Genomic DNA, 15,957 nt, shown 5'->3' with positions numbered 1-15,957 from the left:
AATAGAAGAAAATATATGGTAATCAAATATACTCAATTTTATGCCCAGTATAATTCAGAAGGAGGTAGATCATCCCTGTTTGTAAAGATGATGTGGATGTTGGTAGTAATGAACTGAATCATCATGCAAGGCAGTTGGGGAGGCTAACTGGGAAAATGGCATTAGTTTTTCAGCTGTGATGGTAAATTTCAGATACAAACCACTTACCAAGTGGTGAGACCCAGCCATCTGAACAGTCAGATAACTAGAGCGAAGAGCAAAGCAAATGCAAAACGGGAACCTCTGGAAGCTCATCTGTGATTTCCCTATGCATCTTTTGACTTTTAAACTCTATGCCATTACTGCCTAGACAACCCTAGATAGGTAAGTTATTTAGATACATTGAACAGTCTTGTAACCACTCTTCTCTCACTCTCTCAAACAGACCATAAGTCCATTGATGTCTTCAATACCCGTGTCCTTGGAAATGGGAACCTCATGATCTCTGATGTAAAGGTGCAGCATGCAGGCGTGTATGCATGTCGAGCCACTATTCCAGGCACACGAAACTTCACAGTAGCAATGGCAACTCTCACTGTGCTGGGTGAGTCTGCTTTGACTTCCACAGTGTATTTTAACAATGGGTGTCTGAATTGAGCTGCGCTATGTACTGGGCTGAATTTTCATCTCAAACATAGCATGCCAAGGGCTGTAGGGAGACTGCAGAGATGAAACAGATCACAGAACTGTGGCTGCCTTCTTCTGTCTGTTGACTTAGATGAGAAGGTCAGAGACTCACCGTTTGAGTTATAAACTAGCAGTTCATTTGCACTTGGAGATACCCAGGTGCAATGTTTGCTCTGGGAAGACAGGCTTTCAACACTAAAAAGAATCCCATAACAAAGCAGAAATATGTAATATATATGTATGCTTTGTGAGCAATGTGTCATAGGCTGGAGTTTGATTTGTTTGTATTCGTAAATGCATGAACAAAAATGTGTAGAAATGTTGCTATCTGTGCAGACAGTATGTATCTTTAAACAAATGTACTTAGTTTACATGCGACGTGCTTTCTGCATGGGTATATGTGTATCTGAGTGGCCTGAGGAGAGAGGTTTATGTGTGGAAAATTTATTATTATTCTGATTGTCCTTGCATTTTTGGGGGCTTGAATTTGTTTTTTTTCCCCTTATCTGTAGCTCCACCTTCATTTGTGGAATGGCCAGAAAGTTTAACAAGGCCTAGAGCTGGTACTGCTCGTTTTGCTTGTCAGGCAGAAGGAAATCCTGACCCCAAAATTTCATGGTTAAAAAATGGAAGGAGAATACATTCCAATGGTAGAATAAAAATGTACAACAGGTAAGGTTACAATTGCTGTATGAGAGCTGTGCTAGTGATGTGCTACCAAAGGATGAAATTCCAGTAACTAAATATAGCCAAGCAAGATATAACTCCAGTAAGGAAGATATAACTCAAATAAACATGACATTGGACATAAAATGTAGCTATGGATATTTCCTTGGCAGAAGGAATGCAGATTAGTCAATATCTAAAATCCTCAGCAAAGGTTTTGTGACTGCTGCCTTAACGAGGGGGGGAGGGGAAGAACTGAAGTGATTTCACCACAAAGTTGCTCTAGATTTATAGTCGTATAGCAGAGACCAGAATCTCACTAGGGTTTTGAGGCTCCATTTCACTATTTCTGTATAGTGAGCAGCTCATGTTAAAGAGTTAGTTAAGGATGACAACCCTAAGGTGGTGCTTTTTGCACATGGGAAATAGATTTACAGGCTTGTTTTCACTGTACCTGGCTTTGCAGGCATAAACTTAAACATGACATGTTTTGAGGAACACTTCAAGTTGCTAAATTTCCCAGCTGCACATCCATTTCTAACAGAAGAGTTTGTAGCGCATAAATCAGTTATACTAAACTCATGAAGCAGAGGCAAATGTAACTGTTGTTGCATTATGTAGAGCTAAGTTTATCCATGATGTGAGCTTTTTTCCCTCCTTTTTCTTCCTTTTGGATTCAGTAAATTGGTGATTAACCAGATCATTCCTGAAGATGATGCCATTTATCAGTGCATGGCTGAGAATAGCCAGGGATCTATTCTCTCCAGGGCCAGGCTTACTGTAGTTATGTCAGAAGACAGACCCAGTGCACCTTACAATGTCCATGCTGAAACGATGTCAAGCTCAGCAATCTTGCTAGCATGGGAGAGGCCACTGTATAATTCAGACAAAGTGATTGCATACTCTGTGCATTACATGAAAGCAGAAGGTAAGCAGTTTGATTTAAATACTCTTTAACTATTTATTTGTGGTAAGAACTTGAAGATCCTTGCAAAGACTGTCAAATTTTAATGGCTTTTAACCAGGACTGCATCACAGCATACTGGCATATAAATGCATATTGTAATCAACTGGAATGCTTGGGGAAAAATGCTTTTGCCTTATTTCATTTGTGGGACCTGGTGTTCTTTCAACTCACACCTGTCTCATTGCTCCAGTGAGCAGATTTTGAAGTTAGGAATGGGCTTTAAAACCTGGGGTCTCCATACTAGTATTTGGGTTTCCCTCTGTCCTTGGCAGGAGCTTCTGCTAACTCGCACATGTGTGTGCTTGGCAGGGAAGGACAGAGCATGCAGCAGAATCCTGGAGGCTTACAGAGTTGAACTTCTCATGAGAGACAGCTCTTCTGTCTGGATTCCCAAATTCTAGTGACTTTAGTGGATTTCATATATTTTGGAGTAGATTAATTGATACTTTATTGGCTTAACTATCTTCTCTTAGAACAAATATTGGCTGAATGGTAAAATACACTCCATTTTCACCTCTTTGTCTCCTATAATGGGGAAAATACACTCAGACTCTAAAATATGGTGCAGTAGCCAAGAATGGTTTATCCTAGTCTCTGGAATGATATAAAAATTCCTATGTAAAAGGGAATTGGTAGTTGGAATAAAGATGAGTAAGGGGTTTTAAAATGTCTAGTTAGTATTATGTAATTGCTTTAAGTTAAGGTAATCTTTAAGGTGACAGAAAACAGGCATTTTTCATGAGCAGGAGAATTGATTGCCAAATGACTTGAAAATTTTAGGTGCATGGCTTAAACTAAGCTGCAGTGCGGCTCTGTTTTCTGGGAGTGATTTCTTCTTCCATTTCTATTCAGTAAGTGGTTTATTCAAGGACAGGATTGCAGATGCTCAGCTCTGTGTAGAATACCAGCCTGCCATCTGCTAAGCAGAGGACAGGAAGGACAGCTTAATTACTCTAATGCTGATGCAGGAATAGCTGCCTTTGCTTTTGCAAGTGGGATATTTCAGGGCACAAGAGAATTTTGTCTGAAGGAAGGAAGAAAGGAAAGAATTTTAAAAGATAATGAGGACAAGAGGTGCGGGAAATTACCCCCTACACTTTCAGTCACTGATGTATTGTGCTCACAACCCCCTCTTAAAGCTACTATGAATAAAGTCGTGCTAGGAAAGTTATCTGGGTAATTGTATGTCCAGTGCCAGTTTAGAGAGCAGAGACCAGTTTTTCTTCTTCAAAGAAAATTGGAAAACTGTCCTTAGGGAAGTGTGTATTTGTGTAGGAAATATTCTTGCACAGCAGTGAAAGGAGGTGTCTTCTGAAATGTATTTTCTGCAAAATCATTTTGCAATCCCTCCTTCATTTGCTTGCTTATCCAAAGGCAATATTTCTGTGAAATGAGATTGTAGCATGTCTTGGTTTAAAAGGAAAAAAACAACCCCTCCAAACAAAAGCAAGCAAGCAACCAAAAACCTCTGATTTATTTGAACTTGCTTTCTCAAATACCCTTTTTTTTTTGCCATCTTTCCAGATTGTCTTGTGATATTTACTTTATCTAATATAATGCTTTTGTGCATCCTTTCACATTAGTAAAGAAATCCACACAGGGAGAGTGGGGAGGGATGTGTTAAGAGCAGTAATTACCGTGGTGGGAATCAAAATGTAGGTGACCTCCATGTGTTTTTCCTTTGGTAACTTGATTAGGTAGTACCAGAAGGTCTGCGTCAGGACATAAAACCCACTTTTGTCTCATTTTGTAGAAAGAATGTTGACCTTCAAATGTTAGTAGAGTGCACTTCTCTAAAAATAATTGCTTTCTAACTTGATAATCTGTAAACCTTTCTGAGGATGTTGCCCACATATCAGAGGTGTTATTAAAAACCTAGAAACTGCATTTGTGACAAAGTATCACATCAGCCATCTCTCAAATGTAAATTTAGAAGCAACTATGTTTAAAGAAATGCAAATTAAGTAATAATGAAAATCTTTCGATTACATTCAAACTATACCAGGCCATAGAGGTCTAACATAGACTCACATTATCCACACCTTATTTACTCTGTAAGACTTCTGGTAAATTATGTATTAATGTAAATAGTTTGTATGAATGTATTGCTTTCATTATTCCTTTCAGCCTGTCTTTCTTCAGTCTGCTCTCACACCCTGTTGCAGACCCTAGTGAAGATTAAAAATTCTCTCAGATGTATCTGACTTAACTAGAGTATATCTTACTTGCTTAAAGCTTCTCACGTGGAACTCTTACTTTATGCATTTATTATGTTCACATATTGCTCTCTTGTTTTAGTTAGGAACCACATTTGTCAGTGTGAATAAAGAACATTTTATTGCCAAAGAAAAACAGTGCTAGCTAAGTCTCCCAAGTTGTACTGATGCGTACGATTCCATAAACTTTAAACAGAAGGGAAAACTGGATTAATCATATGCAGTTCTGTGGAGTTTTTTCTGTAGACTTCACAATGTGGTAGGTGCTCTGAATACAAAAGATACCATCACTCATTTGATGTCGCAACTCGAGTATTCCAATGTTTCACTGTAAAAACAGGTTCAGGTCCTCTTCCCTATATTAAAAAAAAAAAGAAAAGATAGTGTTTTAATCAAGTTAGTTGGAAAAACTAACAAGTGGATTTTTGTGGTTTTCTTTTTTGTTTCTTTAAGCAGAATATTCTACATTCAAATTGGGGTCATAGTAGCAAGAAGAATAAGGGTCTGATGAGCGTGCATGTTGGAGTGTGTTAATTCCTCGTTAGTGATTTAGCAAAGGCACAAAGGGAACACTGATTGTAGTGGAAGGCAAGCCTTGTTCTCTATTATGGCTGTTTCATTAGGGCCTCTGCATGAGGCCTAGCAATCCATTCAATGAGAGAACAAGTCCTTTTAATTTGAGCTCAAGGTTCTTGTTTAGGAGGTCAGAAATCGTGCCTTGCAATTCCTAATTAATAATCCATTAACTAGTCTGTTGTGAGATGCTCGTAATCTTGTCTAATTAAAATGCTATCAAGTTAATTCATAAATGTGGGAAAACTTAATGGTGGAATTTGCCTTTCGTTTTGTTTATAAATTCAGTTGTGAAGAGGAGGAGCTGGGTCTTACAGAGGTTTGATTAAGTTGACATGCACTTGGCGTGAATTGTTAGTTAACACAGCAGCTTTCACCACACTTATTCCACTTTATAGCCTTCCTCTATAGGAATAAAGCCCAACAAAGATAAGGACTGCTGTATGCATTGCTATGCATATTTCAATGTGAATTGCTGAGAATTTTTTTTTAAACAACTCACTAAGGAGCCAAACATTTTTGAAGCACATTCTGGTCTGTTCTTATTGGCATTTTTCCAAATTAAAGAAAAAAGTGTCAATCAAATGTAATAGAATTCACAGGGCTAAAATGAGGTCCTTTTGCTGAATAAATTCCTTCTGTTTGTTTCTTTTGGGGGGGCGTGTGTTTGTTTTGTTTTTGATGGAGTGGAGCCCTTGCATTCCTTGCAGTCTGCTATAGAAAGGCTTTGTAAATAGATTTTGAAAAAAATCACACTGACTCTAAACAAATAGATTTAGAAGCTTGGTATGAATTATAAGGCTGTTAGAGCTTGTCTGTTGTGTTACTGTACATTGGTCACAGTTGTGACTAATTCTAAATAGGGTTTAAAGTTACATTCAGCATCTCTTATTCAGGAAAATTCTGAAACACCATAATGTACACCACAGCAAGACACAGTTACTCCTGTGCATAAAAGAGCTTTTACTTAGTAGGGTTGAAAAAAAATAGAGGTAGGCTGGGGGAGAACATGAATTAACTTTGTAAGATCTTAAATCCAAGACACTGTGATGTTTAGGGATTGTCAGGAATTTTTGTTTGTTGAACCCTTGTTTTATGCCAGGTTTAAATAATGAAGAGTACCAAGTGGTCATTGGAAATGACACAACGCATTACATTATTGATGACTTGGAACCAGCCAGCAACTACACCTTCTATATTGTAGCTTACATGCCTCTGGGAGCCAGTCAGATGTCAGATCATGTGACTCAACACACCCTTGAAGATGGTAAGACAAATACCACTGATTTAGGTGAACATTTTTATTTGCACTGAACAAAAACGTGCAGTCCAGTGTTAACAGCTGTTGAGGAACCCAAATTTCCATTGATCTCGGTGAGATTTCTGGATACATGCAGTGTAAAACTGAGCCAGCTAGTGAAAAGAATAAGAATCAAATAACATTCTGACAGGGCAACATTGTATATTGCACAGTGTCATTTTCTATGTTGAAAAACATTTCATTAAATCATGTAAATTACTATTCTAGATCTTTAAGAACTCCCTCAGTGTTGAGCATTTGATGATAGCCTAGGATTTAGTCTCTGTGACTCACTTTTGGGCATCTGAAACATGACTCAAACTGTATACCCACTGCATCTTTTGCTAATTTTGAAGGAAAACTTGGAATAAAAATTTGCTATACCAAAAAAATTGAACTTTTTTTGTTTGGGTTTTTTTGCCTATGTGCTTATTAGTAGAATCAGAATTTCATAAAAGACCCTACTGACAGACTTCTGTGCAGTGATTTAACTAAATCTGAACGTCATGACAACAAACTGTTTAGTATAGTTCATTAGAACTGACTAATAAATCGTGACAGGGTTAAGCTTTGGCAGCATGGAACATTGTCAGTTCCAGTTGTCCACCTGTCTCTTTGCCAGGAGTTACTACCCTAATTACATGGTTGGTGGAAGAGAACATCTACTGAGCCTTCAACAGTACAGGTGGTTGTCTAGATTCTCAGTTTAAGCTGCTGCATCTAACCTTGACAGTCAGTTTGTCTGAACAGTAAGGTACTGATTGCCTTTGATTACTGATGGCAGCAGTAAGGGAAGAAAATGTTGAGGGCCTTGCAGAAAGGAGTTTGCTAAGGCTATACTGCATACGGAAGGTGAGAAGTATGAGCATTGTCAAGATATCCTTAAAACAAACAATAATCTACAATACTTCTTGGATTATTTACTCTTATATTACTGGCATCTTATCATAGGCTAAGGTGTGAGATGAGAATTTTTCGTCTCTCATTTCCCTGAGTTCAAAAGCTCTGTCTTTTCCTTTTTAGTTCCCTTGAGAGCTCCTGAAATTAGTTTGACAAGCAGGAGTCCTACAGATATTCTCATCTCTTGGCTGCCAATTCCTCCAAAATACAGGAGAGGTCATGTGGTCCTGTACCGTCTGTCTTTCCGCCTTAGCACAGAGACTAAAATCCAAGTCTTGGAGCTTCCAGGGACTTCAGATGAATATCTCCTCGAAGGCTTGAGGCCTGACAGTGTCTACTTGGTCCGTATCACTGCTGCAACAAGGATTGGCTGGGGAGAGGCATCATTGTGGACTTCTCACAGAACTCCCAAAGCTACAAGTGTGAAAGGTAATTCTTAACATTACCGGCAGTCTGGAGATGGGGTCAATTGCAGGCTTTATCTGAAGGCTACAAATTTTTCTGACAGGTAGTGCAAGGATGTGAAATAGGTTTTCCCATTACATGTTCTTGTTCTGGTGATCTAGAAAATAGTGTTCTATGATTATGTGTATCAGCTGCAAAAACTTATGATTCCTTTAAGAAATTAAATAAAGTTAATACATAGTTTCAGGATCAAAAGCTGAAAAGGAACTAATCTGTCTTATGAAAGGCCTTATATGTGACAGGAGAAGGAAAAGCTGATATTTTTTTTTTTTGGTGTCAATCTTTGATTATTTCCACATGTTGATACTCACATATTTGACATGGTGGCAGGAAACTTTAATTCATGTTTGTGAGCTGCTCAAATGTTTTAGCTTGTGGACTCATTTCCAATGATGACACAGTTTGCTTCACTTCTCTATAATTTAAATTAAAAACTCCAACAATCCCAAACCCAATTTTTGGTTGGTGTAAAATACTTTTCAGCAAATTGGGGCATTACGCAATAGCAGCGTGCACAGATACTTAAAAGATCTGAGTTGATACATGTATGTCTGTATTACAAACAAAATGCATCTATGTTTTGATTATGCAAATTGACCTGATATTTGAAGCCCAATTTATATTGTTCTAACTGAGATTTGGATTACATTATTATTTAGTAATGTCATGCAGAAGAGCATTCAGCGTTGCATGAATGGCTTGAAAAAGATGTAGATTTGAATTTGTAGCTTTATTTCTTAGCTGTAATCCAAATCCATCCACTTTGGATTTCGTTGAGTTTTGACTATAGCAAATTATTAGCACTTGATGAACTGTGATGTTATAGTTAATCATATTTGCTCTGGCTCACTTTAAAAAGGAGGTAATGTTATAACTGTCTTTGGAGTGTTTTAATTTTTCTTTGAAAAATACTACCTTATAAATTTATTTATTTATTAAGATACAGAATTAAAAAATGTTTCTGTTCTGATTTATCCTAAATTAAATTGTTAGATTAGCTTACAGGAAGTCAGACATCATAATAAAGAAATAGTTATGTGAGTACACAAATTAACTAGAATCAGAGTCATGAGCGAACTTTGGGCATCCAGGTTTTTGTGTGAAAAATAGGTGTTTGTAGAAGATAAGAATATTATATATTTCTCTGAAACAAGCACCAAAGTCTCCTGAGCTGCGTTTGGAGCCGATGAACTGTACAACCATTACAGTACAGTGGCAGCAGGACTCTGAGGATACTGCAGCTATTCAAGGGTACAAGCTGTATTACAAGGAAGAAGGCCAACAGGAGAATGGACCGATTCTGTTGGACGCCAGTGATCTTGAGTATACTGTCAGTGGTTTAGGTGAGTATGTAAAATATTTCTTAACTGTTCTGGAAGTCAGCAAAGTCAAAGGACATCTTAGGGAGCTTAAATCATTAGGCCAGTAAGGCAACGATGTTAGGTTTGGCCATTTATTTCCCCAGCCATAAGTTTTGCAAGGTTGAGTTATGCTGCTGATGGAATAATCCTCTCCCAAAATACGTGTTGCGCAATACTTAGGGAATGAGATCTTGTAAATCTTGTGTAAGTTGGAAGAGGGTCATTCAACTACTTATCACAAGATACAGAACTTACAGTTAGTAAATCCTGCTATTAAATGAAGTATCTTTTTAATATTCAATTTATCCTAATTTTTTTCAGCTTTTGTGTATTTACACCTGATCTAGTAGCAGTGAAAGATTAAGACACAATACTAAAGACTTTTCTAAAAGAAGAGACTTCTAAACATCTAAAGATATTTCTAGTCTATTTCTCTGTTATTTGTAGCCTTTGTCACAGCTATACTGCACAACAAGCACTGCTTGCTCACCACAGTAGCAAGTAGGCCTTGTGCATGTTATTATCCTTTTAATATTTTTAAGGAGTACTGGTAAATATTTGCAGGACTGAGAACAAAGATTAGGGCACAAAGCTTGCTGAGTCCCACTGGAGTCTTCCTATTAATCATCTGACCCTGTTTCCTCCTATAGCTCTTGCGATGTATATTAGTACAGATGTGTTGGTATTATCCCTAGGTAGAAGGCGCTTCCATTTGCATGTATAACTGAGAATTTCTCTTGTAAAAAGATGTGACCTATAATGTAATCAGATGAGTTAAACAGGAATTTGACACTTACTGTTTGAAGTGTGTTGAGATAGTTCGCTTAGGGGTAGTGTGGAGAATTAATTTTGACTAAATATCACAATTGACCTGCAGCCTTAACTAGGTCAAATGGCCTCTTGACCATACTCAAATATTCTCATCTGCTGCATACAGTTGAGATAATATTTTAGGAAAGATTTGAGGAGAGCATTCTGCTCTGTTAACTGGACAACTGACCATCTGTGACCATTTCTACCCAGAGCGTCTGGCAGCAGCTGACTATTTAACAGAACTGTGAGACAAAAGAGCAGTGCGTTGAAAGGCTGTGGTGTCTGTGTCCTAGGATATAAATGCTTTTTTTTTTTTCCTCATTATGCAGTTACAAAGCGGTAATTTCAGACACATGCAAATTTCTTATCTATGTGATCCACATCATATGGATTTTCACAGTACCATAACCCTCCTCAGATTAAAATATTATTTTACAGAATTATGTTAGAATGTATATTATCTGTGTAATTTTACTGGTTTTTTCTTTCCAGTAAGCATGTAGACAGAAGAGAAAACAAAAGCAAAGTGAGTTTGGGAAATTACAACTTTCATGTGGTCACATTGTTAACTGAATTATGAGAAGTGTGGACACAGAAGAATTCATGTGCTTGAGTTAACTGTTCAGTCATGATGTGTGCGGTGTGTTGAGTGTTTATTTCTTTTCATAGTTCTGAGTATCTAAATATGGTGATCAAAATATGATACATTCTGTATAATCTAATTGCTGTAATTAATATTTTTCACATATGCATAATTTATGCTGTCATAGATCTACTGAAGAGTATTTTTTCAAATAACTTTAGTAGAGGTAATCTTTTTTTAATAGAATGTACTGAGTTATTTGAAGTGTATGTCAAATATGGGAGGTTTTCCTGTGTAAATTTCTTTGCTGGTTTCTTATTTTTGTTTGCTCTGTAGCATTTACAGAAAAATGTACTTATTGCTACAGCTACAAAAGACTCACTTGGCACAGGAAATTCTATTAGGTTATGATTTTCCACTGCTAAGATGATTACATATTTTGAAGCCTGGAAAGTTCACATGGACTTCTCACAGTGACAGTGTCTCTATGATTACTGTATTTGCCCATTGAGAAGCTGCTGGTTTGAAATATTGGTGTACTCTAAATTATTTCTTAGAAAACAGTACTCAACCAACGTTTTTCTGCCTGTGGCTGCTGCACATGTGGACAATATAGTAGGTAGAACTATATGCAATATATAAAGCCACAAAGACTGTAGCAACATCCAAGCATGAAGGAGGGACTGATTTGCTTTTCTTTTTATTTCTTGTGAATAATTTAAATCATTTGGACAGGTTATTTTATTTATGCATTTCAAATTTAAAATATTACTTATTAGAAAGTGGTCCTACCTGGTAGAATTTAAGATAAAACAAGGTAAGCCACCACTCTAGGTTTTGTGACTATGGTAAACTGAATCTTTGTGAACTGGACAGAGACTTTGAGAACTAATGTTCTGTCATCCATTTGCCTCTCCTGAGGACACTGAACTACTGATTTATTGACAGCCTCTTTAAAATAAGTGTCTTCATTATGAGCTACAGGAATTAGTAGAATACTGCAAGTGTGAAATCTGAACAGGAAAGATGTGCTTTAAGATTTTTGGTTTCATATATGTTGGATAACATAGTCAAAAGAAAAGGTTATTCCTAATTTGGAAGAATATGCTAATAGTATTAGGTGCTTCTCTTTGGCAAAGATGGAGTAGTTTCTCATGCATTATCTATTGCCAGTGAAGTTATGTGGTTTTCAGACATTCCCTCTTCATGTCTGTCTTTGTCATGACCTAAGGCTGCTCTACCATTCCCTGTTCTCTTGCGTAGTTAACAAACTGCAGGTAGACTTCTAGTGATATTTGGAGCACATCAATATGTCTCTCCTTGGAACTTTCTGCAGATGTTGGTACAACTGCCTATTGTGCAAAATCTGTGTATTTGAAGAAGGCAGTTCACTTCTGTGAAAATTGAAGTGCATCACAAAATCAGAATTCATAATACTCTCTAATCAAAGAGAACATTAGCATTGACATTATAAGCACTGTTGATTGCATTGGTTGTTGATAGCATTGATATAACTACTGTAAATTATTTGCAAATATCTATAGGACTTTTGATGGACGGACAAGTGTGATAGGTAAAGCAGAATCAGCAATGCTAGTGTAAACCAGGTTACAATGATTGAACGTGAAATATAGTAATATGAATATTATGCTGTATGTTTTAACCTCTTGTTGGTTCCTACCTTGTTTTTTGAGAACTGATCTCTCTTACTCCAGTGTAGGTCTACCCAGTTACTTCTGTGTATTTTTAAATTGGATTATTTGGCAAGTAAATAGAAGCCCTGATCAGAGTCAGGGCTGCCATTCTCAAAACAAATCTCCACAGTTTCACAGGCATTTATTTGTGTTAAAGGTTTTGGCGTTTATTTTTCAATAGCAGGCCATTTCCTAGTCCAGTGTAAATTCCATTATCACTTGAATTTGCCACAGAAGCAGACCCTTGGGTGCATACCATGCATTTTTGCCTCTATTTTTAATTCCTCCTTTGCTTCCTCCTGCTCTAGAAAGTTCTCCCTAACAGAAAGTCTTTCATTATGAGACTTGATGAGCCTGCTGGTACAGGTTCTGTCTCTGTAATGTTTCAGAATATGCATGTTCAGAAGTTGAAGTGAGTTTTGTTGATGGAAGAGTTTGTTTGGGAACTTTCTTGCTGTACAACAGGAGAGAGGTTGGCAAAACTTCGAAGTTAAAATAAAGGGAGTGTCCAGAGAAGCTCATCTCCCCCTGTAAATGTCTTAAAATTATTTTTTTCAAAGAGTATTTTAAGCATGTGCATATGCATCTCTGCCTCAATGATGTTGGTACTCACTACTGACCTAGGTGGACTGTTTGCCTGTTAAACAGCTCACTGTTTGCAGCTGTATGACTGGTAGGAAGGTATAACCTATACAAGAAGGGCAGTGACTCAGAAGAACCCATTTTAAGCTCATCTGGTTTATTGGAGCCAGGAGCCATTCACAATCAGGTTGTAATGCTGATAGGAATCTCATCCTGGAACCTACATCTAGGGAGAATAAAATAAAATTTAGCTTCTTGGTTAACAAGCTCAAGAAGGCATGATCAATTCTGATGCTGTAACACAAGAATGCTGTTCTTCAAGCTGCCTGGAAGTCTCCCTTTCTGAACCATTTTTAATTTTTCAGTTCTTACCATGCTAGTAATTAACTAAATGAGTGCTGCTCGTGATGGGGAATGCAACATGTTCTTGTGCCATTAATGCCTTCTATGCTTGGAGGGAGGGAGAGAGGAAAGCAAGAATTCACTCTGCTAATTAATCCTTCTGTAGTTGCTGTCTGGGAGCTACACCACCTTGAGTGATGGTAGTTACAGTGAGGATTTCATAAAGTTGCACTTCGGTGATAAGGCTAACGTAGAGTCTCATGAAATGCACACGAAACCCTGAGGCAAGCAGGTTGTGGCAGAGATGTGTGCACCTTGGGTACTCTTTTTCTTTCTGTTGCATACAAGATGATATTGCAGTAAATAATGGTTTTCAGGCAGATACCTTAGGGGATGGAAAAACTGGTCTGTTAGCTTTGGTGAAAACGCCTTGAGCGTGGGAGCCCACATACCTTGGCCTTTCCCTGGTGAAGGCCCCTCCCCAGGAGAGCTTGTGGAGTGGAGTGTCCCATGCTGGGAGCTGCTGCCACCACAGGGCTTGGGGCACTTGCAGGCTGCAGGGGACTGGGCAGAAATTGCCAAGTGATTTGACAGCTATGAGATGGAGTGCATTTGCTTTTTTTTTTTTTTAAAAAAATTGGTTGGTGATTCCTCTGAGGCTTGGAAAAACTGCAAGCTCTCTCTCTGGGAAACCATCTGCACTGACTGGGGTCATCTGAGCTGTTTAACATGAGGGGCATGACAATCCCTTACTGTTTTTCCTGGTACTCCAGTTTTACATTACTCAGTGACATTTTCACCTGCCTCAATCTAGTTCTTTTGGAAAAATAACCAGATTCTGTCAGACTCACTTGTGAGATTTACTCCAAAAAGTTTGGTCTAAGTTAGAAGAACTTTGAGACATGGAAGTTTTTCCACGGCCTACCTCTTTCCAACTGCAGAGAGGAGAAATATGGGAAAGTGCACCCCTACCCACCTCCCCTCAACTTGGACAAAATTTCCAAGGGAAGAATTTGTCAAAGTCTAAATGATGCAAAGACATTTTGTGACCCTGCATGGCACTCTCCTTTGAAAAGGGGGCTTGTGCCAAAGAATTAGCCAACTACCTACAATGCTTAGCATTTCCCAAGAGATGTGGCCTCCAGTTGTTTAATTTCACCTGGATCTATTTGTATCATGTTACAACCATGATTATAGCTAAGCTTTAGTCTAGGGCAGCCAAGATGACAAGGTGATTCTACATTCTATAGAAATTGAATAAAGTGTGTAAGAAGAGTCAATACAAAGAAGTTCTCCAATTAAACTGCCTGATTCATGTCAACCAAGTGTGTCTTGTAATAATTCTGTAAAAGTGCTTATGAAGTTATTTAAAGCAGTTGATATGATGGTCAGATATGACCTGGTGGTTTCATTTGCACCATATTGCAAGTGGTTGTGCTAGAAAAATATAAGTTTTTAAAATTACATCTCTGACAGCTTTGACATCTTTCTCATAAAGAACTGCAAATGCTATAATATTGAGAAAGAATAAGAGCATCACATGTGTTCATGTAGTTATTTCTGGTAGCTAGGGCTACAATTTCAGTTTTATCCCTGGTTTTGTTGGTGTAAAAATGTAGTCTCACATACTTGTATCTGAAAATTCTGGGATATCCAAAATTGTGTATGTGGGAATTGATATTGCTTTTTGATTATAAGTTACTATGGAAATTTAGCTTGGGATTCTCATACAAATTCAAGGAGCCAGGCGTTCCTATAGTTTCCTGAAATGATTTGAAAGAAACAGCTCTTCTCCCTCAACTCTCAAATTTTTTTTTTTAATTTCATAGTTAACTGTTCTCAAATGCCATTCAATAAAATATAATCCAGTATTACAGATATTCTTTATTTATGCTTGAGATATTTTATATCTATATATACCTCTGCTTGAGGTATTGACAGAGTAGTAGAACAGGCTGCCCAGAGAGGTTGTGGAGTCTCCTTCCCTGGAGACATTCAAAACCTGTCTGGATGAGTTCCTGTGCCCCCTGCTCTGTGTGTACCTGCTCAAGCAGGGGGGTTGGACAAGATGATCTCCAGAGGTCCCTTCCAACCCCTACCATTCTGTGATTCTGTGATATCAGATCAGACACTCACAGTTAATGGAATGTTGATTTGAACAAACTACAGCTCTACTTAAAAAAATAAGATCAGAAATTTAGGTCTTAATAAAACTCAACTAAAAGCTCAGTTTTCTTGCTTGGAAGATCAGATTATAGCACTGTATGCTGTATATACTGTAGCCATTATATTTACATTGTTACATAGTGAAAAGTGTCTAATAGCTCAGTAGGTGACCAGGACAAATACTATCATTTATTTCCACTGTTTACACCAGGGTCAGTCTAGTGTTTACTCATGCTGATTACATCCTTAAACTAAACCTCTTATCTGTCAGTTCTGATTTTGTGTAACAGGCTTGCTACTACTACTTATCAGCTAAAACATAAGGGATTTGCTGGGGAGGGGGGAGGAATTTGTCATATTGCACAGTAATAAAACCAAAAGCCCAAGAAGTAGACTGGGCCTGTTTAAAAGTAACCTCTTCCTCAGCTGTGACCTCTTCCTCCTTCGCAGACAGGGCAGTTTATGTATATTTGTACTTAACAAACCTGAGGTCTTGCATGATCCTGGTATGAACAAGAGACACACACTGCCTACTTCAGAATCATAAAAGGCAGACCTGTCACCACTCTAAATGAGCCTGTCTTCCAAATGCAGACATGGCATGTCTGCATATGATCTTTTTTCCTTGGTTTTTTTTTTTTCTTTCAGAGTTTAAAAGGGGAG

The 15,957-nt window shown here is 37.8% G+C and overlaps 1 protein-coding gene across 1 annotated transcript in view; it reads left to right on the top strand.

Annotated features, from left to right (window-relative positions):
• PRTG (protogenin) overlaps window positions 1-15,957 on the top strand; it is a 95,998-nt gene that overhangs the window by 44,949 nt on the left and 35,092 nt on the right. The window contains 6 exon segments of the mRNA XM_064456461.1: window positions 425-583; window positions 1,179-1,338; window positions 2,013-2,260; window positions 6,191-6,355; window positions 7,412-7,717; window positions 8,908-9,096. Of these exon segments, the coding sequence (XP_064312531.1) occupies window positions 425-583; window positions 1,179-1,338; window positions 2,013-2,260; window positions 6,191-6,355; window positions 7,412-7,717; window positions 8,908-9,096 (1,227 nt within the window).

Source organism: Phalacrocorax carbo, chromosome 7, assembly GCF_963921805.1.
Source record: "Phalacrocorax carbo chromosome 7, bPhaCar2.1, whole genome shotgun sequence".
NCBI classification, from domain to species: Eukaryota; Metazoa; Chordata; class Aves; order Suliformes; family Phalacrocoracidae; genus Phalacrocorax; species Phalacrocorax carbo.
This window is presented reverse-complemented; position numbering and strand designations above follow the sequence as displayed.